Here is a 25,556-nt window from a genome sequence, read left to right as displayed (position 1 = left end):
ATGTGGTGCATCCTCTTCCTTAATGGACATCCTTCCTCCATAGTGGCCTAGTATTCAGGCCTTCGCCTCTCTTAACACCTTCACGCGTTAAGCTTGCTACAAGCTTCACTTGCATAGCTCTATGTGCAGGTCCATGCATTTCTAGACTCCCAAATAGCAGCGTTCATAAGGGGGCAATGACAGATTTTTCTGAAGTCCTCCCCTTTTGAGGTAGACAAAGAGAAATCGTGTTGAACTTCACCACTAAGCTAATTTGAAAGAGAACCAACTGCATATTTAATTAATAGCTAAGCCGTCATGTTCTGAAAGTTTAGGTTTGATTAACATCGACTCGTTTTGTGCCTGCTAGTATATATAAATATTCTTATAGCCTACTCACCAATGTAACGTATAACATAATCCCAATTTGATTTGCTGATTCAGTGTATTCGCTCCCGTGTCAGCAAAACATCCAATGTCGTCATATCACGGAGAAAAGGTATATGGCTACCAGTTTTTTTTTTTTTCTTCTTTTTTTTTCCTGTCTAGAAGTAGTTACTTCTCAACAAAAAGACATGTTTTGTGGGGGGATTCTAATAAGGCTACAATGTTTGGTCTGTTGTTTGAACAGTCGTTGAGACTGTATTTGGTTATCAATGCAGAATATGCTACTTTGATGCATAGCCTATAGATCAGATCAAGGAACCAAGTGACAATACTGCCCCCACGGCGCCGTAAGGAATTATATGGCACGTCTCAATTTTCAAGTTGCACAAAAGTGTGTAGAATGCTCCCGCCCTTTTTGTGACTGGAAAAACGACATTGCAACTACTATGCTCCGTATCTACTGTCTCTTTAATGTGTAGACCCCTTTTTATACTGCTGACTAAATATTGTACCATTATGGCTGTGGAATAACTTTTCTGGCACGCAAATAATGGACTATATGGTAAAGACCAATATTATTTATATTATGTATCAGCTGTGCCTTTTCCCTAGGGTCAGGAGGTTTTCTCTGACCACTTAACTGGTGCCGGAAGCCATAACTAGGGCCATGAGTTTCCTTCCCAGGTTACTTCTTAAGGACAAATTCCTGGCCCTACTTATACTGCTCTGTGTGCCTTCTGAAAAAGTTGGGTTAAACTCCAATATCCTCTCTGTAATAGCCTGGATGCTCATACTAGTCTATTTAACTCCTAGATTATTTATCATTCATTTAACCAGCAGTGAGGGCTCTACTCACACCTTTGGAGTGGTGTATATGCTCATTTGGTTCATAACTGCTCTTTAACACTCCCATGTGTTAGAAGTCAGATTTAATATGTTCATTTAGATGGATGAATGTGTACAATTGGTTAATAATAATGTTCTTAACCCCCGGACCTGCTAAAGTGAAATTTTTTCAAGTGCAATGAAAGGTTGTGATTTTCTCCTCATGATTTATTTCATATAAAAAATAAAAAACTCTGGCCCCTGTTCAAGCGCAGAACTATTTCAGTGGTGTGATTCACCCAGCTTACATCACAGCACTTCCCCTCCTGTATTCTAATATGTTCAGCTGTTATCATGTATTACAGCGTTGATGTTTCACCACTGTTCATGACTGTACCTGTGTCACTGCGCTCAGAAATGTCTGACGCATGGCCCAGGCCTACGTGTGTTGTGTTTTGAAAGATACAGGCGCATGTTAGTTTTTTTTTTTGCCTCAGCTGGGTGTCCCTTATCAACCACACAGGAAAAGGAACGTTAGATGGCAGTTTTCTAAAGCAGCCTAATCTCCTTAGAGATACGGTCATGACCTGGAGTTAACTTCTTGACGCACCCATCCTGTTAGCGGGATCATTTTCATCAACACCCGCTGAATTGCAGACCGCCAAATTATATTACTAAAAATATTACATTTTCATGAAATCACAAGTGCAATATAGCAAAACACAGCTTAGCTTGTTGTTAATCCACCTGGCATGTCAGATTTCAATACAGCATTTTGGCGAAAGCATAACAAGCGTTTATGTAAGAACATCTCTCTCAGTAGACAAAATATTACAAACAGCTAGCAGCCAAATAGATTGCTTTTCTGACTTTCGTGACCAATAAATTAAATCGCTTACCTTGATGATCTTCGGATGTTTGCACTCACGAGACTGTTACACAATAAATGTTCCTTTTGTTCCATAAAGATAATTTTTATATAAAAAAAAATACCTCCATTTGTTCGGTGCGTTATGTTCAGAAATCCACAGGCTCGAGCGGTCACAACACCGCAGACGAAAATTCCAAATAGTATCCGTAATGTCCACAGAAACATGTCAAACGTTTTGTTTATAATCAATCCCCAGGTTGTTTTTAAAATATATAATCGAAAATATATCAACCGGGACTGTAGTTTTTTCATTAGGAGAGGGAGAGACAATGGCTGCCCCACTCTGTTGCGCAAGTAAAACTCTGCGAACACCCAGCTATCCACTGACGCGATGTGATCTTTCTCGCTCATTTTTCAAAATAAAAGCCTGAAACTATGTCTAAAAACTGACACCTTGAGGAATCTGGTTGATATCCCTTTAAATGGAGGCAAGGCATCCAATGGAACAGAGAGCTTTCAGGGAAAACAGCACTTCCTTGTTGGATTTTCCTCAGGTTTTTGCCTGCAATATCAGTTCTGTTATACCCTCAGACAATATTTTGACAGTTTTGGAAACTTTAGAGTTTTCTATCCTAATCTGACAATTATATGCATATTCTAGTTTCTGGGCCTGAGAAATAGGCAGTTTCAAATGGGTACATTTATTTATTTTTTGCCAAAAATGAAAATCCTGCCCCCTACACTCAATACGTTAACAGCATACTATTATACACAGGCTATATTTATTTCTCCTGAGTCTTAAACTAAAATGTTGCTCTTTATCTTTCACAATGAATCACACATTCCATATGTTCCCTGCCATTTACAGTGCATCCAGAAAGTATTCAGACCCATTAACATTTTGTTACGTTACAGCCTTATCATCATCAATCTACACACAATACCCCATAATTGCAAAGCAGAAACGGGTTTTTAGAATTTACATAAGTATTCACACCCTTTACTCAGGTATTTTCAGGTCTCTAGAAAAGTCTGGGCTCTGGCTGGTCCACACAAGGACATTCAGAGACTTGTCCTGAAGCCACTCCTGCGTTGTCTTGGCTGTGTGCTTAGGGTTGTTGTCCTGTTGGAAGGTGAACCTTTGCCCCAGTCTGAGGTTCTGAGCACTCTGGAGCAGGTTTTTGTCAAGGATCTCTCTGTACATTGCTCCTTTCATCTTTCCCTTGATCCTGACTGGTCTCCTAGTCCTTGCTGCTGAAACACATTCCCACAGCATGATGCTGCCACCACCATGGTTCACCGTAGGGATGGTGCCAGGTTTCTTTCAGATGTGACTCTTGACATTCAGGCCAAAGAGTTAAGTCTTTGTTTCATCAGACCAGAGAATCTTATTTCTCATGGTCGCAGTCCTTGAGGTGCCTTTTGGCAAATCCAGGCTGGCTGTCATGTGCCTTTTCACTGAGGAGTGGCTACCGTCTGGCCACTCTACCATAAAGGCCTGACAGGTGGAGTGCTGCAGAGATGGTGGTCCTTCTGGAAGGTTCTCCCATCTCCACAGAGGATCTCTGGAGCTCTGTCAGAGTGAGCATTGGGTCACCACCTCCCTGACCAAGGCCCTTCTCCCCCGATTGCTCAGTTTGGCTGTGCTGCCAGCTCTAGGAAGAGTCTTGCTGGATCCAAATTTGTTCCATGTAATGGAGGCCACTTTGTTCTTGGCCCTTCAATGCTACAGAAATTGTTTGGTAACCTTCACTAGATCTGTGACTCGACACAATCCTGTCTCGAAGCTCTACAGACATTGTTTGGTAACCTTCCCCAGATCTGTGACTCGACACAATCCTGTCTCGAAGCTCTACAGACATTGTTTGGTAACCTTCCCCAGATCTGTGACTCGACACAATCCTGTCTCGAAGCTCTACAGACATTGTTTGGTAACCTTCCCCAGATCTGTGACTCGACACAATCCTGTCTCGAAGCTCTACAGACATTGTTTGGTAACCTTCCCCAGATCTGTGACTCGACACAATCCTGTCTCGAAGCTCTACAGACAATTCCTTCGACCTCATGGTTTGGTTTATGCTCTGACATGCACTGTCAAATGTGGGACCTTATGTCCAATCAATTGAATTTACCACAGGTGGACTCCCAAGTTGTAGAAACATCTCAGTGATGATCAAATTGAGCTCAATTTTGAGTCTCATAGCAAAGGGTCTGAATACTTGTGTAAATAAGGTATAAATTATTTTTGTTGAATATACATTTTCTACATTTTCTACAAAAACACTTTTTGCTTTGTCATTATGGGCTATTGTGTGTTGATGTATTTTTTATTTCATCCATTTTAGAATAAGGCTGTAATGTATCAAAGTGGAAAAAGTCAAGTGGTCTGAATACTTTCTGAATGCACTGTATGTCTTATCAAAATATAACTAACCTGTAATGAGAGAGCAGCCTTAAATGTGACTGAGATAATGTCACACATGGAAATGATCATTTAAAAGGGAAGATATCAGGCTATACAATGTCTAATGTTTATTCTATCTCAAGGTGTGTTTGTGAGGCTAAATCAAGCCACAACCTGTCTAGGTTGACACAACAAAGTCATACAGTAACCTAGTCTATTACAATGCTGATAAATCAAAACGTCAATCACCTAACCTGCCCAAAAGCTTTTCCCTCTCTCTGCCCTAAACGGTTCAGTGCAGGCAGCAGTGTTCGACTAACTGCCACCAAGGCACAGAACTAGACTAAAATATTAAGCACAGATCTGGGACCAGCTCGGAGAGATTAAGTAGCGAGGCTGAAGTGAGGCTTGCTGATTGCAGAACCCTCCTGGGCGAATCTCCTCCCTGAGATGGAGTGTTATTGGTGTGCTGCTGGATAGGGGTTAAGTTATGGATCACAGGCAACAGGAGGGAGAAGCCCTGCTCCTCACACAGTCTATTTCCATGAGGCATGATGAGGCCTTTTTCCAGGTAATTTGCTTGTACTTTAGTAGTTTTAAATATATGAAATCGCATACACAGTATAATGCGGAGATACTTATCAGTGATGTTTTCAAACCATTTTTCCCTGCTTTCATGTACTCTTCTTGCCCTTCATATTTTATGATAGCAGAGTGAGTACACAATATTCAAAATGCCTTTATAGCTCCCATACTCTCAACAATAATCCTAACTAACTTTAGCCACAAAGGTCTTAAGTTTCTCTGTTCACGGTTGGTCTCTTTTCATCACATATAAATTTCTACAGTCAGCCACATCACGCCAATATAATTACTATGCTAAAATCTCAGGACCTCTCCAAAGCATGTTCGGCCCTTTCTAGCCCTCCCGTCTCCCACCTGAACAGAAAAGAGAATTTGGTCCCTCCAGATACGCTGAAGCAAAACACACCTGCTCGATGCCACCTAATGAGAGAGCTATCACCTGGCCTCTCTCCTGCCTCTCAATTAACCCCTCGTCCTACCCCTGCATACTCGCCCATCTCCTCGGGGAACAGTCACTCCCTGCTCCCATGCACAGCAGATCCCTTGAACAGCCTCCACTGGCCCACACGTAAGTTAGTCTCATCCATCAGCTGTTTGTAGGAGAGCCTATAAAACTGGCAACAGTCACACCAACAATATAGTCCTCATCACCAGCCACGTGCCTTACAACTACAGTGCATCGCATTTGGCCTCTATTACATGCCACGTTTCAAGGCTCACCTCTAGGGCCTGTAGGACTCATGGTGCAATTCTAGAAACTTACAGGAACTCAAGTCATTTTGTTCACCTGACTTAGAATACCTCCCAATTAAATGCTGACCGTATTATTCAACCAATAAAATTCTCCTCCGTCATCGCCATTGCCATTTACATCCCACCTCAAGCCCTCAAAGAATTTCACTGGACTTTGCAAACTGAAAACCACATCCTGAGGCTGCATTTTATTGTAGCTGGGCATTTTAACAAATCAAATCTGAGGACTAGGCTGCCAAAATTCTATCAACATATTGACTGTCCTAATCGCGCTACTAAGACTCTCGACTATTGCTATTTAAACTTCCGGGATGCTTACAAGGCCCTCCCCTGCCCTCCTTTTGGCAAATCTGACCACGACTCCATCTTGCTCCTCCTGTGCTATAGGCAGAAACTTAAACAGGAAGTGCCCGTTCTCTGTACTATTCACCGCTGGTCTGACCAATCGGAATCCACGCTTCAGGATTGTTTTGATCACGTGGACTGGGATATGGCCCAGGTAGTGTGCAAAAATAATCTAAACTCATATACGGATATGGTGACTGAGTTCATAAGGAAGTATATAGGATATGTAGTACCCACTGTGACTATATAAAAACCTACCCTAACCAGAAACCGTGGATAGATGGTAGCATTCGTGCGAAACTGAAAACTTCCACATTTTAACAATAGCAAGGGACTGGTAATATGGCAGAATATAAACGGTATAGTTATTCACTCCGCAAGGCAATCAAACAAGCTAAACATCAGTATAGAGAAAGTGAAGTCGCAATTCAACGGCTCAGACACGAGACGTATGTGGCAAGGACTACAGAAAATCACGGACTACAAAAGGGAAAACCAGCCACGTCGCCGAGACTGTCTTCCTTCCGGACAGGCTAAACACATTCTTTGCCACCGATGCAGCCCACTACCAAGGACTGTGGGCTCTCCTTCTCCGTGGCCGACTTGGGTAAAACATTTAAACGTGTTAACCCTCGCAGGGCTGCCGGTCCAGACGGCATCCCTAGCCGCGTCCTCAGAGCATGCGCAGACCATCTGGTTGCAGTGTTTGCGGACATATTCAATCTCTCCCTATTCCAGTCTGCTGTCCCTACATGCTTCAAGATGTCCACCATTGTTCCTGCAAAGGTAACGGAACTAAATGACTATCACCCTGTAGCTTTGAGAGACTAGTCAAGGATCATATCACCTCTACATTACCTGCCACCCTAGACCCACTTCAATTTGCTTACCACCCCAATAGGTCCACAGACGATGCAATCGCCATCACTCTGCCCACTGCCATATTCCATCTGGACAAGAGGAATACATATGTGAAAATGCTGTTTATTGACTATAGCTCAGCATTCAACACTATAGTACACTCCAAGCTCATCATTAAGCTTGAGGCCCTGGGTCTGAACCCCACCCTGTGCAACTGGGTCCTGGACTTCCTGACGGGCCGCCCCCAGGTGGTGAAGGTAGGAAACATCACCTCCACTCCACTGATCCTCACCACTGGTGCCCCACAAGGGTGCGTGCTCAGCCCCCTCCTGTACCCCCTGTTCACCCATGACTGCGTGGCCAGGCACGCCTCCAACTCAATCACGTTTGCAGACGACACGATAGTAGTAGGCTTGATTACCAACAATGACGAGACAGCCTACAGGGAAGAGGTGTGGTGCCTGGAAAACAACCTCACTCAACGTCAACAAAACAAAGGAGATGATTGTGGACTTCAGGAAACAGGGGGGTGTATGTACCCTCTGCTATCTACATCGACTGGACCGCGGTGGAAAACTTCAAGTTCCTTGGTATAGACATCACTGACAAACTGAAATGGACAACCCACACACAGTGTGATGGAGGCCCAACAGAGCCTCTTCAACCTCAGGAGGCTAAAGACATTTGGCTTGTTACCTAAAACCCTCACAAATTTTTACAGATGCACAATTGAAAGCATCCTGTCGGGCTGTATAACCACCTGCTACGGCAACTACCCCCGCAACCGCAAGGCTCTCCAGAGAGTGGTCTGCCCAACACATTGCCTGGGGCAAACTACCTGCCCTCCAGGACACCTACAGCACCTGATGTCACAGGAAGGCCAAAAAGATCATCAAGGACATCAACCACCCGAGCCACTGCCTGTTCACCCCGCTATCATCCAGAAGGCGAGGTTAGTACAGGTGCATCAAAGCTGGGACCGAGAGACTAAAAAACAGCTTCTATCTCAAGGCCATCAGACTGTTAAATAGCCATCAGTAGCACATTAGCGGCTGCTGCCTTTTACGCATAGACTAGGAATTACTGGCCACTTTAAGGAATGCAACACTAGTCACTTTAATGTTTACATATCTGGCATTACTCATCTCGTGTATATACTGTGTTCTATACTATTCTACTGTGTCTTAGTCCGTTCCGCTTGGACATCGCTCGTCCATATGTGTATATAGTCTTAACTCATTCCTACTTAGATTTGTGTGTTTTTGGTGTAATTTGTTAGCTATTACTTTTTAGATATTACTGCACTGTCAGAGCCAGAAGCACAAGCATTTCGCTATACATCTGCTAATCACGTGTATGTGACCAATAAAATTTGATTTGACCTGACCAAGAAAAAGTCCTGGCCATAGTTACATAATTGTTCCTGGTCAAGTCAGTCAGCAAAATCCTGGGTACTAGTCATACCAGGAGAAACCCAGAAAGTTTGGCATGCAAGTGAGGATACCTACAGTGCCTGCAATGTTCTGTAGCTCACACAGCGGCCACAGACAGTGGCAGTTGGAGTTAGCACTAAAGGGGCAGAGTGTGGTAGCTAGCTATCTCTGGGTTGATCTTATCTCAGTGGCCAGATATGGGGAGTAGAGGTGTATGAAATGTGAGGAGCTGCTACTGAGATGTTTTTAGTGTCAGATCCACACTCTCTGCACTCCATTCTTACTGCATGTCTGTCTGAGGTGAAGTGGAGTGAGACGTGGTGTGTATGCATTATGGATGCACATGTGGCAGTCTTAACTCGCTCTGTCTCTCTCTCAGATCCGATGGGAGAAGAACATTACACTGGGGGAGCCCCCTGGATTCCTACACTCATGGTGGTGGTACGTACATTTTCTTCTATGTAGAGTCTCATTTAAACACCACAGTTTACACACACACACACACACAGTGCCATTCACGACATGTGTAGGAGTGGGGAGGTAATTGCTGGTAACGACAGGTACGTCTTCTGATGTGTGTGCACTACTCTCTTCACTGGGTGATGAGCAACAATTGTCCTGATCCCATGTGGCTCAGTTGGTAGAGCATGGCGCTTGCAACGCCAGGGTTGTGGGTTCGATTCCCGCGGGGGACCAGTGAGAGAATGTATTAACTTTACTACTCGCTCTGCTTTCAAACTTGAACAGAGTCGGTATTTCTTTTAAAGGTTAAGCTATGATTACAGCATGTGTACCTGGTACTGTAAATACGTTTTATACTTTCTGTTTGTCGGAGTTGAAAACACCTAACCCGTTATGGTCTCTATCTATGGTATTTGTAGAACCAGCTTCGGTTGTATTCTTCCTCTTGTAGCGGACTTGTCAGACGTTTTGATACCAAATAAATACTTCAGTGTATTCACGACCTGGATGCAGTCGCCTCTGAACTGACAGGCTGACATGTATTTCTCACAGGATGAGAAGGAAACACCCATGCCTGGGCTCCCCTCCAGCTGACGGAGGGAAATGTAGAGAGAGCGAGAGATAAAGGAAAGAGCGAGACTGGGAGAGAGGGAGTGAGTTCACAGGCAGTTTTTGTTTGCCCTCTGTCCTGTGCTCCTCATCCTGAAAATCCCCTCTACCCTCCACCGCTGAACAGGGGCATTTTTAGCGGCATTCTGCCCCCTGAATCGCTGACCTGTTTTAATTGTGAATCATGTTTACACAGCTCATAATGGTCCTTAAGACAGCCGGTGTTCCCTCCGTCTGACAGATTTCACTTAAATCTACCAGAAGCACAGACAGATTGACATACACAAACATACAGTTTTTGAACAAGTTTACTTTCACGTTGCCTAACCCTCAAAGTTTTAAAGTCTCCGATTGCTGAGGCACAGTTTGAGGGAGCCCCCTGTGTGTGTGTGAGCAGTTGCAGAGGAGAGAGATTATTAGCTGAACAGGGCCCCAGTGTGGTGTGACCCAGTGGAAGGGTGTCTGTCTGGGGCTGCAGCATGTGGACGGGGAGGCTCACTGGGGGGCCTCCCCCTCCTACGTCAACCCCCTCCCCCAAACAAAAGGTCCAGATGGTAAGGGAAAGCCAACCACTCCCCCTCCCTCAACCTTTGTCTGAAGGCCTGTCCTTTGTTTGCGGAAGAGACCCCAAACGGATTAACTCCTTACATTCCAGTCTCCTTTGTGTTAAACAGCCAAATCCCCCACCCTGGGTTTTCTTCCCTGCTTCTGTCTCAAACAGTTTCCTGTTGGGCCGCGCAGGGCTGAATGGGTTGAGGGAGGGGGTCAGTCATCCACATCTGTTGTTATGGACGCAGAGATAAAGCCAGGGCTCCGAGAGGGGTGCAGGTGTTGATTGTGTCATTAGCTCTCTGCATTGGTCTGCCAAATCAATTGTTTTAGCCAGTTTTCACTGGACATACACTCTGTCACCCTCTGAGAACCTCACCACAATACTATGTACACGGATCATCCCTCAAATTGCTTCCAGCTGAAATTCCTCCTTGCGAGGGGCAAAGAAAACACTCCAGCAAAACAGACTTGCCCCATGCTAGCTCTCCTGGTTATTCTGTATAAAAGCAGGTATCAGGCAGGAACCTGGGGCTTTGTGGTTCCTTTCAGCCTGTCTGTGTCAGGCAGAGTAGAGCTGCTATACCTGACCCAGAAAGACACTAGATCATCTGGCCAGAGCTTTCCCCTGGTTAAATAAATAAAGGAGTAATCTGTTCCTCTCATCTTTAACAAGATGCGCATACATTTTTCCTTTATTCTCTTCGCCCATTTTCAGATGTTGAATTTATTAGTTATTAATCCGAGGGGAGGGCTCCTGTGGAATTCTAGAACAGATTTACATGGCGTGCTGTTTTAAGAGATGGGGAGTGCCTGTTTCTCTTGGGGCCTCACATTGGTACCAGGAGAATAGCAAACCTCAGTAGGGTAATAAAGACCGAACGGTTTTGTTTTTTTGATTGCAGGTTTTGTCCCATTTAAGAGCAGCTCAGGCTGATAATAATAGTAGTAGCAGCCATAGTCAACATGTCTCCTCTCTTCTCCTGTCCGATCCTCTCCTTAGCCTGGCTGCTCTGTCGCTCCAGCCACATCACTGTTGATTTAATGCCCAGGCCCTTCCAACCACTTGTCTGTGTTTACTCTGCCCGTAATGGCGGAAGGCACATTGTTACCACCAGGCTTTGTCAGAGAACAGTTAATTGCAGTAATTATCACAATGGCATTTCATTTTTGTAATTGTCTTATGAATGTTGATGCTGTGGAAAGTGTGTGTGTGGCCTGTTTATGCTGCCAGTCCACATTTCCACATTGTTTTGACTGGCAGTTCACTTGGATATGGCAGAATTTGCCCTCTTAAACTGGAGTATGAATCTCACACCGACTAATCTTAGGGATTCCACACAGCCAAGTTAATTTATTTAAAGAGATTGAGCGGTTCTTTGGCGACTAGTACGTTTATTTATTTTTTAAACCTCCCACTTTGAGCTGGATGTGTCAATGTGTATGTAGTTCATACATGCATATAATCCATGAGCAGAATTACGGTTTTACCTCGATTAGCCACGAAATCCGTAGTTTTAAAAGCTACTGTTTTCTGGAAACTGTGCAGCGCCATGTTCCCCCACGTGTGCCAGCCCCCTAGTAATTTGAGTTTCAGCCAATGAGCTTCAGCCCGTTGCTATTTGAGCGACAGCTAGCAAAAGGCTTGCCCAGCATTATCCAATGAGTTTGCAGGCTGGGCATAATGGCTCTTTGGACACAACAGAGTTCAAGTGAGAGCGATGACATGGTGCACATATCTGCACATACACTGAGTGTACAAAACATTAGGAACACCTTCCTAATATTGAGATGCACCCTCTTGCCCTCGGAACGGCCTCAATTCTCGGGAATGGACTCGACAAGGTGTCAAACGTTTCACGGGGATGCTGGCCCATGTTGACTCCAATGCTTCCCACAGTTGTTGTGTCAAGTTGATTGGATGTCCTTTGGGTGGTGGACCATTCTTGTGAGCACTACATTCAAAAACGACTGGCTGAAATTATACAAAAGTTTGACATTCTTTAAGGTGAGAATGCATCCACAGTATGAATATTTCCAGCTTTTCAACCGATAGTTAGCTAGTTTAAACTAGGCTTGGCTACCTTCAGACATGCACCAGTGTTGCATGTACAGTCTCACTGAGACAAATCAACTTTGCTATTTCAAACTTTGGAGGGTATCAGGTTACGATAACCCTGCTCCCCAGTCCCCATCCCCTGGTTTGCACCTAGTTGCAGCTTTCCAGTAACAAACTATAACACGCGTCTTATTTCATTTCCCAGAGAGCTGATTGGATTTGAGATGGTCCCTCTGTCTCCCTTCGGCAGGCGCGGCGGCTCTGACAAAGCTGCAATCTCTTTAACGGCAGCTGATAGATATGATAATGCAGCCTGGCTTTATTGTCAAGTGACTGAAGGGCAGGCTTCATGGGCCCCCTCACACACACACACACACACACACACACTCGGGCATAAACGCTCGCACATGCATAGATCCACACGCATGAACCCGCATGCATACATACACTTCTCTGTTCTCCAGCTTTCTCTACTCTGTTTCTCTGTGCTATTCATCAGGGAGTACAGGAGGACAGCTGACCCAGACAGTGCACACCTGAGAGCAGAGAGCAGTAGAAAGTCAAATGTGTTATTATATAAAAATAGAGGTAGTTGTATCTTTGCTATACTTCACTGTGCTTACACTGTAATAAGACCGTACATATGAATGTACCTACCTTGTACAATAAATAGAGTTTTACCACCACTCCTATAAAAGTGTGACAATATATAGTACCAGTCATAAGTTTGGGCACAAATCAAAATTGTATTAGTCACATGCGTCGAATACAACAGTGAATTGCTTACTTACAAGCCCCCAACCAATAATACAGTTTAAAGAATCAGAATAATTCATTAGCGAGACTGTACCGGTACCCCCTGTGTACAGAGTCAATGTGCAGGGTTAGTTAAGGTAATTGAGGTAATATGTACATGTAGGTAGACTATGCATAGATAATAAGAGAGTAGCAGCAGTGTAAAAGAGGGGGTGGGTAGGCAATTCAAATAGTCTGGGTGGCCATTTTGATTGCTGAACAATTAATCTTATGGCTTGGGGGTAGAAGCTGTTTAGAAGCCTCTTGGACCTAGATTTGGTGCTCCGGTACCACTTGCCATGCGGTAGCAGAGAGAACAGTCTATGACTGGGGGGGCTGGAGTCTTTGACAATTTTTAGGGCCTTCCTCTGACACCGCCTGGTATAGAGGTCCTGGATGGCAGGAAGCTTGGACCCAGTGATGTACTGGGCCGTACGCACTACCCTCTGTAGTGCCTTGCCGTCGGAGGCTGAGCAGTTGTGATACCAGGCAGTGATGCAACCAGCCAGGATGCTCTCGATGGATCTGAGGACCCATGCCAAATCAAGTCTCCTGAGGGGAATAGGTTTTGTTGTACCCTCTTCACGACTGTCTTGGTGATGTGGACACCAAGGAACTTGATGCTCTCAACCTGCTCCTCTACAGCCCTGTTGATGTTAATGGGGGTGTGCTCGGTCCTCCTTTTCCTTTAGTCCACAATCAATTCCTTTTGTCTTGATCACATTGAGGTTGTTGTTGTCCTGGCACCGCACGGCTAGGTCTCTGACCTCCCTATAGGCGGTCTCGTTGTTGTCGGTGATCAGGCCTACCACTGTTGTCATCTGCAAACTTAATGATGGTGTTAGAGTCGTGCCTGGCCGTGCAGTCATGAGTGAACCGGGAGTACAGGAGGACACTGAGCATGCACCCCTGAGGGACCCCGTGTTGAGGATCGGCGTGGCGGATGTGTTGTTACCTACCCTTACCACCTGAGGGTGGCTAGTCAGGAAGTCCAAGATCCAGTTGCAGAGGGAGGTGTTTAGTCCCAGGGTCCTTAGCTTATTGATGAGCTTTGAGGGCACTTTGGTGTTAAATGCTGAGCTGTAGTCAATGAATAGCATTCTCACATAGGTGTCCCTTTTTGTCCTGGTGGGAAAGGGCAGTGTGGAGTGCAATAGAGATTGCGTCATCTGTAGATCTGTAAGGGCGGTATGCAAATTGGAGCAGGCCTAGGGTTTCTGGGATAATGGTGTTGTGAGCCATGACCAGCCCACTATGGTGGTCTGCTTAAAACATATTGATATTACAGACTCGGACAGGGAGATGTTGAAAATGTCAGTGACGACACTTGCCAATTGGTCAGTGCATGCTCGCAGTACACGTCCTGGTAATCTGTCTGGCCCTGTGGCTTTGTGAATGTTGACCTGTTTAAAGGTCTTACTCACATCGGCTGTGAAGAGAGTGATCACACAGTCATCCGGAACAGCTGATGCTCTCATGCATGTTTCAGTGTTATATGCCTCGACGCGAGCATAGAAGTTGATTAGCTTGTCTGGTAGGCTCGTGTCACTGGGCAGCTCTCGGCTGTGCCTCCCTTTTGTAGTCTAATGGTTTGCAAGCCCTGCCAAATCCGACGAGCTTTGGAGCCGGTGTAGTACGATTCGATCTTAGTCCTGTATTGACTTTTTGCCTGTTTGATGGAGGGCATAGCAGGATTTCTTATAAGCTTCTGGGTTAGAGTCCCACTCCTTGAAAGTAGCAGCTCTAGCTTTTAGCTCAGTACGGATGTTGTTTGTTATCCATGGCCTCTGGTCGGGGTATGTACGTACAGTCATTGTGGGGACGACGTCATCGATGCACTTATTGATGAAGCCAATGGCTGATGTGGTGTACTCAATGCCATCGGAGGAATCGCGGAACATATTCCAGTCTGTGCTAGCAAAACAGTCCTGTAGCTTAGCATCTGCTTCATCTGACCGCTTTTTTATAGACTGAGTCCCTGGTGCTTCCTGCTTGAATTTTTGCTTGTAAGCAGGAATCAGGAGGATAGAATTATGGTCAGATTTGCCAAATGGAGGTTGAGGGAGAGCATTGTATGCATCGCTGTGTGTGGAGTATAGGTGGTCTCTAATTTTTGTTTAATTTTGTATTTTCTTCCTCTGGTTGCACATTTAACATGCTGATATAAATTTGGTAAAACGGATTTGTTTCCCTGCATTAATGTCCCAGGCCACTAGGAGCCCCGCCTCTAGATGAGTGTTTTCCTGTTTGTCTTAAGGCGGAATACAGCTCATTGAGTGTGGTCTTATTGCTAGCATCGGTCTGTGGTGGTATGTAGACCGCTACGAAAAATACAGATAAACTCTAGGTAGATCGTGTGGTCTACAACTTGTCATACTCTACCTCAGGCAAGCAATAGCTCCAGACTTCCTTAGATATCGTGCACCAGCTGTTGTTTACATATATATATATGCCCCCCTTGTCTTACCAGACGCCGCTGTTCTATCCTGCCGTTGCAGCGTGCAACCAGCCAGCTGTATGTTGATAATGTCGTCGTTCAGCCACGACTCCGTGAAGCATAAGATTTTACAGTTTTGAATGTCAAGTTGGTAGTATAATCTTCTTCATAGGTTGTCACTTTTTATTGCATGTTAGCTAGTACAACCAAAGGCAGTGGGGGTTTATTCGATCGCCTATGAATTCTCAGAAGACAGCCCGACCTCCATCCTCTTTTTCTCCATCTTCTCTTCACGCAAATGACAGGGATTTGGGCCTGTTCCCAGGAAAGCAGTATGTCCTTCACTTCGGGCTCGTCAGACTCGTTAAAGTGAGGGAAAAAAAAAGCTTCTGACAGTTCGTGGTGAGTAATCACTGTTTTGATGTCAAGAAGTTATTTTCGGTCATAAGAGACAGTAGCAGCAACATTATGTAAAGAATTAGTTTTAAAAAATAAAACAATGCAAAATGTTTTACAATAAAACAGTTGGTTAGGTGCACGTAAAACGTCAGCCATCCTCCCCGGCGCCATGATGCTACTCTACTCATTCAAGGGTTACATTTTTTTATTTTTTTCTACATTGAAGAATAATACTGAAGACATCAAAACTATGAAGTAACACATATGGAATCATGTAGTAACCAAAACAATGTTAAACATATAAAATAAACTCAGCAAAAAAAGAAACGTCCTCTCACTGTCAACTGTGTTTTATTTTCAGCAAACATAACATTTTGTAAATATTTGTATGAACATAAGATTCAACAACTGAGACGTAAACTGAACAAGTTTCACAGACATGTGACTAACAAATGAAATAATGTGTCTGTGAACAAAGGGGAGGGGTCAAAATCAAAAGTAACATTCAGTATCTGGTGTGGTCCCCAGCTTCACCAGATTTGCCAGTTCTTGCTGTGAGATGTTACCCCACTCTTCCACCAAGGCACCCGCAAGTTCCCAGACATTTCTGAGGGGAATGGCCCTAGCACTCACCCTCCGATCCAACAGGTCCCAGACGTTCTCAATGGGATTGAGATCCGGGCTCTTCAATGGCCATGGCAGAAGACTGACATTCCTGTCTTGCAGGAAATCACGCTCAGAACGAGAAATATGGCTGGTGGCATTGTCATGCCAGGATGAGCCCGCAGGAAGGGTACCACATGAGGGAGGAGGATGTTTTCCCTGTAAAGCACAGCGTTGAGATTGCCTACAATGACAAGCTCAGTCCGATGATGCTGGGACACACTGCCCTAGACCATGACGGACGATCCACCTCCAAATCGATCAGGCATCCAGAGTACAGGCCTCGGTGTAACGCTCATTCCTTTGACGATAAACGCGAATCCAACCATCACCCTTGGTGAGACAACTCGACTCGTCAGTGAAGAGCACTTTTGCCAGTCCTGTCTGGTCCAGCGACGGTGGGTTTGTGCCCATAGGTGACGTTGTTGCCGGTGATGTCTGGTGAGGACCTGCCTTACAACAGGCCTACAAGCCCTCAGTCCAGCCTATTGTGCGTGATGGATTGTGCGTTCCTGGAGCAACTCGGGCAGTTGTTGCCATCCTGTACCTGTCCCGCAGGTGTGATGTTTGGATGTACTGATCCTGTGCAGGTGTTACACGTGGTCTGCCACTGTGAGGATGATCACCTGTCCGTGCTGTCTCCCTGTAGCGCTGTCTTAGGCCTCTCACAGTACAGATATTGCAATTTATTGCCCTGGCCACATCTGCAGTCCTCATGCCTTCTTGCAGCATGCCTAAGGCACGTTCACGCAGATGAGCAGGGACCCTGGGCATCTTTCTTTTGGTGTTTTTCAGAGTTAGTAGAAAGGCCTCTCTAGTGTCCTAAGTTTTCATAACTGTGACTTTAATTGCCTACCGTCTGTAAGCTGTTAGTGTCTTAATGACCGTTCCACAGGTGCATGTTCATTAATTGTTTATGGTTCGTTGAACAAGCATGAGAACCAGTGTTTAAACCCTTTACAATGAAGATCTGTGAAGATTTTGGGATTTTTACAAATTATCTTTGACAGACAGGGTTTCTTTTTTTTCTGAGTTTATATTTGAGATTCTTCAAAGTAGCCACCCTTTTTTGCCTTGACAGCTTTGCACACTGGCATTCTCTCAACCAGCTTCACCTGGAATGCTTTTCCAATCGTCTTGAAGGAGTTCCCACATGCTGAGCACTTGTTGGCTGCTTTTCCTTTTCGTCCAACTCATCCCAAACCATCTCAATTGGAATGAGGTCGGGTTTGGACAAATCAGACCAAAGGACAGATTTCCACCGGTCTAATGTCCGTTGCTCCTCTTTTTGTGCCCAAGCAAGTCTCTTCTAACTGGTGTTTTTTTAGTAGTGGTTTCTTTGCAGCAATTCGACCCTGAAGGCCTGATTTGTGAATCAGGCTGCCATAAGGGCGGCACACAATTTGCCCAGCGTCATCCGGGTTAGGGTTTGGCCGATGTAGGCCGCCATTGTAAATAAGAATTTGTTCTTAACTGTCTTGCCTAGTTAAATAAAATAATATTTAAAAAAAACTTGAACCCTGTGAAGCATTTTTTTGGGATGCAATTTCTGAGGCTGGTAACTCTAAACTTCGGTGGTCCTCACGAGAGCCAGCTCCATCATAGCACTTGATGGTTTGTTGCGACCACACTTGAAGAAATGTTAAAAGTTCTTGAAATGTTCCACATTGACTGACATTCATGTCTTAAAGTAATGATGGACTGTTGTTTTTCTTTGTGTATTTAAGCTAATATGGACTTGGTCTTTTACCAAATAGTGCTGTCTTCTGTATATCACTCCTACCTTTCACAACACACCTGATTGGCTCAAATGCATTAAGAAGGAAAGAAATTAAACAAATGAACTAATTTGAAATGCATTCCAGGTGACCACCTCATGAAGCTGGTTGAGTGAATGCCACGAGTGTGCAAAGCTGTCATCAAGGCAAAGGGTGGCTACTTTGAAGAATCTCAAATATAAAGTATATTTTGATTTGTTTAACACTTTCTGGTAACTACATGATTCCATGTGTGTTACATCATAGTTTTGATGTCTTCACTATTATTCTACAATGTAGAAAATAGCAAAAAATAAAAATCCTTGAATGAGTAGGTGTCCAAACTTTTAACTGGTACTGTATGTTTTCAAACTGAGGCGATGAATGGTTCTGATACACGCACAGTTATGGGTCATCAGCTCATATTTTCTACTCCATTTTGCAGTCTGTCATATCAAGTGTCAGGCGTTTCACACGTTAGAAGTCTGGTTTTGCCGCCTCAGCAGAAAGAATGCATATTGTGGAGTATTCGCCTTCGAATGTTTTGGAAAAAGCGTAATGTTTCTCTTGAGCCCCAGTCAGATCAGCAGCTTTTATGTGCTATCCATTAAATCAATATCTTAGGCGCAAGCACAATTTAATGGGGACTAGTTAAACAGGTAATTAATTTCAATTAAGTAATTGAGAGCATTTGGATTGGAACCTGGTGCCCTCTTCAACCCTTAAGGACTGGATTTTCCTTAATTAACAAATTTCATAAGTAATTGATCAGTAACCAGCATCTCTGGCCCAGCAGAATGAGAGCCACTGTACATGAGATGGTTCGATTCGATGACACTGCTTTGCTGTAGCTCTGAGGTGGACTACAGGTTGGATTAGAATATTTTAGGAAAATAAACTGACAAAGTTCTTCATTTAAACCCTGGTTATAAAGGGTATAAGTGAAGACACCTCGGACAACTAACTTTTTAGCTTGATCATGTTTCACTTTGTCATAGATGTGGTCTCCATGGATAGATGCTAATTTAGCTTACACTTCACATCCACATACTGTGTACACATTCATGCATGAGGGAATCAAACCCACAACTGCATGATGTGGCCAGCACCATGCTCCAACCAACTCACTCATGTGAACAAAATCTGGCTGTTAGTGTAAACTGAAACCATGTCCAACCATGTTCTCTCTCTCCCCACAGTGTATTCTGGGATCTGTACTGCGCTGCTCCGGACCGGAGAGAGACATGCGAACATTCCAGCGAGGCCAAGGCTTTCCACGACTATGTGAGTCAACCTGTCATTGTTGTTGTGTCAGAGGCACAGTGGCCATTGTCACGTGGTTGTGTGGGCTACTGAATGTCTAACTGTTATCAATGTTAATTTTGCAACATCAAATTTGCGTGCATGATTGTTTTGGTGGTTTTGGTCATGATATGAATGTAGTGTTGCTTGGTTTCTTACTGCAATAGGTTATATCCTCCCAAGTTTAGTGAAACAGTTTCCTCGCTACCCCTCTCACTACTTCCATGTGACCCCTGACCTCAGAGCCTTACCTAAACTGTCTGCTGAAGGTGAAATGTCAGGCCTCTGCAAGGTTTTTATTGGCCTTCAAATGGATTCAATAAGGGTGGGAGCAAATAAAGCAACTTGGTGAGCTGTTGACCTGGATTAAGTTCAGTGCTGGGGCCGATGCATGGGGCCCAATTGGGGGTGGCGTAGGGGTCATGGGCGCTTGCCTTCCCTGACCCTCTCATCTGCAGAAGAGCTGGATGTTCCCTGGTGCTGGAATTGATGTGCTGCCTGAACTTGTGAACATTTGTTGACGCCAATCTCGGACTGCAAATGGCCATGTTAATGTGCCCACTGATTGTGACCTCTAGCTCATTGGCGGGACTGATGATTTGAAGGTTAAGCTGCAGTCCCCTCGGACTTCATCTGCCTCACTCAAGGCAAATGCGTTTTATTTGTTATCGCCGCCATACCATAGTGCAGAATTCTCCTTTTTGGTCATGTTTTGGCTATGCTAAACAGTGGTATGACATACCTTTTAAAATGTTAAAGTAAGGCTTGTGCAGCTAATCGGTTATGTTGGTCAGACTGTATTACTACCAGTTTGTTGTTCACCTGGCCAGTTAAGGAAGGAGCTCTAGAAATGGATCATGATGGTTCTATTCCTGCAGGTTTCCCAGTTCTGTGCAGTTCCATACTCTCATTTAGTCTGACAAGTATGAACAGACCAGACCTCCATCAGAACAGACTCATTTGTCGTGAGTGTGTATTGCACAAGATTCACCCTTTTAGAACCCAGAGCGGCCGTCGACAGCCTTTCTTAAGTTACAATAGCTGCTGCGAACAGCCTTGTTCTTCTAACAACAATATCCGTGTCAATTTCCAAAAATAACTTGCGAGCAGCCTGTTATCGTATTCGCGTTTCTGTTGTCATCAATGAGAAACCGGAAACGGGGTATGCTTTCATTGGACTTTTCAAAGTGATTTTTTTAAACTTCATTACTCAATGACCGTGCCGAGGCCGACGCAGCTTTTCCCTGTGATAGAGGTTTTATCTATGTTGGTTGGTGATATGGATTTGCACACGTCCTTGCACTTTGAAAAGCGAGAATGTCCAGGTGAGTGAAATGAGTAAACAGCAGGTATATGTTTGGTGTTGTCGACGTTCGATGCTGTGAAACTTGGGGAATAGCTGACAGATTAGCAAGTCATTCATGATAACTTGGTTGGTACAGGCGAGCACATCAGCGGTGGAGCTCGAATGATTGATTGCTCTGTCTCATGGAAGTAGTTGGTGTTTAGCTGTGTATATAGTCCGCGAACTAGTTGGTTGTTTTGTCTCGTTTCTACTGATGTAATTCAAATGGAAACGGCCCAATCTGCTTGCTATAGTTAGCTAGTTAATCTGTCAGGCAAGAAAAGTTGTGTGTAGCATTACATTTGGGCTGCGCTCACGAAGCGTCAACCTCACTCTCACTAGCTAGCCATGCAGATAACCAGCTAACTAGCCACCGACTTGTGTTCTGGTGGGCTTAGGTCATGGTTTGTCATGTTTGCTAGGTGCAGATATTCTTAGGCTATACATTGCCTTGTTGTTCTATTATTTGACAGCTTAACTGTCATGTTAGGGTTGAGGCCCGCACAGTGGAGCTCATATGATGAGTTGGATATTTGTTTATGTAACCATCTAACAAGTTGCTTGTTTTGTCCTCTTTCTACTGATGCAATTCATTTGGAAACTGTCCCAGCTTCGTAACTAATCAGCTAACATTGGCAAACTCTGTAGTTATTCTGTCAGGCAAGAAATCAAGAGTTAAGAAAATATTTAGTAAATAAATGAAACACAATAAAATGACAATACCGAGGCTGTATACAGGGGGTACCGGTACTGAGGTAAATTAGAAAGATTGTGTGTGTGTGTGTGCATGGTTGAGAAAAAGAGAGGAAAAAAGAGCGAGACACAGGGAGGGGGAGAGATTATGTTCCTATAATCGTATCCTGGTTGTTGCTCCTCTCCCCGTGTTACTCTGTTCCTTTAGGTCAGTGAAAGAGAAGGGAGTGATGTGGAGAGTCAGGGCTCAGCAGCAAAAGGCAGGGAGGAAGAGGAGTTAGAGATGATTGGAGGGATAGAGATGATTGGAGGGAGAGAGGTGGAGGGAGAGAGGTGGAGGGAGAGGAACATGGAGGAGGGAAAGGAAGAGGAGGAGGGAGATGACGAAGCAGAGGGAGAGCATACCTGAGAGGGGAGCCTACGTTTCCATGGTGTGTGTCTGCCCCAAGTCCCACCATTCACCCTTGTGCCACACCACTTGGACCTAAAGTGACCGTAGCAGGGGTTTTGTAGGAATTTGTATCTGTTCCAGAGCTTGTAAGGGATTACAACAAGACAATGGGGGGGTTGACCATCTTGACCAACTGAGGAGCTATTGCAATGTTGGACGCACAGGCAGAAAATGGTGGTAGTATGTCTTTTGGGGGATGCTCAATATTTGCCATCATAAATGCATACATTGTGTGGGGGACCCTGCAAAGGCCCCTTCCCAGAAACCACAGGCGCTGGGCCCTGAAGGCATTCAAAATGCAGCTTGTGTATTCTCTTTGATATGGCTATAGTGGCAGGAAGGGGAGCCAAGTGTGTGGCACCAGGGCGTGTGGACCGAGTTGTAACTCATTGGAAAGTAGGGGAAGTTTGAAGGGCACAAGTGTGGTGTGCATCCGGAGTGGACGCAGGGCAAAGAGTGGGAGCTGTGTAGAAACCTCCTTTGGGAAGCTCTATGTTTTCTGAGCCATTTTGCAGGATGGTGTTGTGCTATAGTGTGATATGAATTTGTCCTACAAATCTTTCATTGTCACTGAACAGTTGTTGTATTTTGCATATTCTCTCTTTATCTGACTCGATCTCATACTTGTTGCATTCACTGAATTGTTGTCAAAGTAGACTACTATCTCTTAGTGTCAGGCCTGGTCTGTACTAAATCGTATTGCCAGAGGTTACCTACATTTTGAAATCGTCTCCGAATAGGTGTTTGCATTTTTACATTGTTACAGAAGTATGAATCGTTGTTAATCAATTCGTTTTGAAATACTTTCTGAATATTGTCCTCTGGTCACATTTTGGATGATTTATTTATATGTAAATGCTTAAGTATAATATATCATACTTGGTACATTTTGCGTGAGTAATTTAGTAATTTACTACAATTTAAATATTCTAGTGTTTTTTGTTGTGTTGTGTGTTAATCATTTTTTGATAGTGAGTGTCTTTACACAATGGAGAAATGTGGGTTGTTCCTATTGACATGAATTTGGTGTCATATTAAAGAAGAGGTCGTTTTCTTTAAAACTAAGTTAACTTGTAATTGTCATTTATTCTTTGTTTTTGAGCCATGTCTGTTTGTTGGAAATGTGAAAAAATTAGCTTTATCTTGAAAATTCTCAGTAATTTACAGCAGCATTCTAGAATTCTATTGGGGTCTAAAGGGTTAATTACGTGGTTAATTAAACCCCATGCTTAATTAAAGCTGACATGTGTCCCCAATTAATCCACACTGAGTGTACAAAATATTAAGGACACCTTCCTAATATTGAGTTGCACCCCCCCCCCCCCCCCCCACACACACACACACACACACTTTTGCCCTCAACAGCCTACTTCAAATCACTTAATAACCGTCATTTATTCAAATACAAATATTTGTTGTTGTGTATTACGTTTGTTTTATTTGATGAATACATTTTTTTATTCCAAGTCATCTCTATAGAGCTGCTGCCTAAAATCTCTATTCTGTTGTTCAAAGTAAATAAGGCATACTTTCATGACTGTTGAATACCAGCTGTCAATCACTTAGATCATGTATTTTCAGGTAGAGATACTTCACGAAGCAACAGCTGCTCTCTAAATCCCCTCATGATTGTGCATTATTCTTAGTGACGTGTAGTTCGCCAACGATTCGCTCTTTTTGAACTACTCTTTTTTTAATGGCTTGAGAGTCATGATTTTGGTTTTCCGAGTGATTTGTTCATTTTAGATGTTCATTAGACCTGCTGGCGTTGATGAATTCTACAGCAGGATTAATATGCGCTCCTCCGGCTCAGCGGCTCCGGAGACGTGCTCCAACAACCAACTGTCGTGTGTGTGCAGAAAAATAGATCATGCTGCAGGCAGCATAGAGAAGGAAAACACATGTTTAGAACTGATGAATGACAGTATGGTGCAAGAATGAATGCAATCCATTTGATTATTGAATATTATTGATGGACACCACTTTGTAGAACAAAAACATGCACAGCCTTCCTCTGCTGCTCAACAGTCAAACTCGTGAACAAATTGTTTGGGTGGCTGCTACAGTTCGTAGCCTGTTGGGCATATCTCCCTCGCGGCAGTCATTCCGTTCACAATCTAGACTGGTTGTGGCCGCAAATAGACCTCGTTTTCAAAGGTATCAATAAATAAATAATTGTATTTTTATGCCTAGCAATCACAGATTACGGAGGAACAAGAGGCTTGTAGAATCATGATTATTTCAAGTTTTCCTTCGCCAGTAGGGGGGTCCTGCGTGCTCAGGGCATTACTGACTCAAATGAACGAAGTGAGTCAATATTTTTTATTTTGACTGTACGAGTCAAAGAGCGGGACTTCCCGTCACTAATTATTCTGTCTATTCCATAGCGGGTGTAAAAGAAGCACCGACCTGACAAGTAGATGTGAAATGGATTATGGTCATTGTAGTTAATTACCAAACTTCGTAGAATATTGGCCTGTTGGAAACTACAACTCCCTACTACATTGCACAGTTCAGGCTGGATCTGATTTATCTCTATAGAAACAGTGCAATGTGTGCATTGAGCTCAGAAAGAACTGAACGAAATGGAATTCAAATAATTGAACCAATGTAGGTCAATTAGTTTTAAAAATCATTATCCCTCAGCACTACTCTCGAGGTAGCTAGCTACCTGTCTCAACCGTCAGCTACCCTCCATGCTAACTCTGACCACCCATTCAGTGAGTTGGTGGCAGGTCTAGTGGTTAGGACTTCCAAGAAAAGAGTACATACCTACATCTAAATGTGATATAGGACCTGAACAAAGAAATAAAGCAATGTCTGCTCAGAATCGTTTAGTGACATGCACACACGTTTCAAAACCGACATGGTCTTCGTAAGGCACCTAACCCACACACCTAAAGATACATTATGTCCTTAGCTCCAGTGTCCAGATGTGGGGCTCCAGATGAAGGTCCTCTGAGGGGATCTGTCCTACTCAGTGGTCAGCCCAGTGTGGACGCTGTGGGGCTCTGGGGACCGCCACAGGGGCTCAGATGTCCTGCTCTTTTTTTTGTTCTTATTCAAGGATTAATAGCCAGTTTTCCTTGACCCCTGACCTGGTTGAAGTTCAAAGGGTAAAAGTATATCTGCTCGTCCGGGTTCTGTGTGTGAGAAGGGGCTTTGTGAAGTGGACTTTTGTCTTCCTCACAAGAAGTACATCGATATCACTGATCACCAATATAATTTGACAAGAAATTGTTGTTGGTGGCATGAGAGTACGTTATAATTCAACGTTTATCTGTATATATCTACTGGATGGATTGAGCAGATTGGTTGAACTGTATGAAAATGCATAACCCTGAAACTTTTCAATAAGTTTGTCTATAGTCAAATCTTTCCATCTCTCAGTCATGTTCATTTCCACAACTCTGTCTGTGTTGCTGGTGGACCCGGCGTGTCTGTGTGTGTTTGGGGTTACAGACAGACAGGACACAGGGTTAATGTTCCGTGAAGAACCTTACCTTGGGCTGTGGCGGGGGGGACCAGGGTGGGGGTGGAGGCGTGAATCCCCCGGGCCTGTCTCTGTCTGATTAACTCCAGCCGCTCCGAT

The 25,556-nt window shown here is 44.1% G+C and overlaps 1 protein-coding gene and 1 non-coding gene across 3 annotated transcripts in view; both read left to right on the top strand.

Moving 5' to 3' along the window:
* Nucleotides 1-25,556, top strand: part of LOC139409182 (single-stranded DNA-binding protein 3) — a 135,827-nt gene that overhangs the window by 9,540 nt on the left and 100,731 nt on the right. For both annotated transcript variants that reach the window (XM_071153976.1, XM_071153977.1), the window contains exons 3-4: nt 8,823-8,884; nt 19,373-19,457. In XM_071153976.1, the coding sequence (XP_071010077.1) occupies nt 8,823-8,884; nt 19,373-19,457 (147 nt within the window). The remainder of the gene's footprint in view (nt 1-8,822; nt 8,885-19,372; nt 19,458-25,556) is intronic.
* Nucleotides 9,059-9,138, top strand: trnaa-ugc (transfer RNA alanine (anticodon UGC)). Its single transcript has one exon. It is a non-coding gene; the product is annotated as a tRNA-Ala (tRNA).

Source organism: Oncorhynchus clarkii, chromosome 5 (genome assembly GCF_045791955.1).
Source record: "Oncorhynchus clarkii lewisi isolate Uvic-CL-2024 chromosome 5, UVic_Ocla_1.0, whole genome shotgun sequence".
Taxonomy (NCBI): domain Eukaryota; kingdom Metazoa; phylum Chordata; class Actinopteri; order Salmoniformes; family Salmonidae; genus Oncorhynchus; species Oncorhynchus clarkii.
Note: the sequence above shows the minus strand (reverse complement) of the source record. Positions and strands in the feature narration are given on the sequence as shown.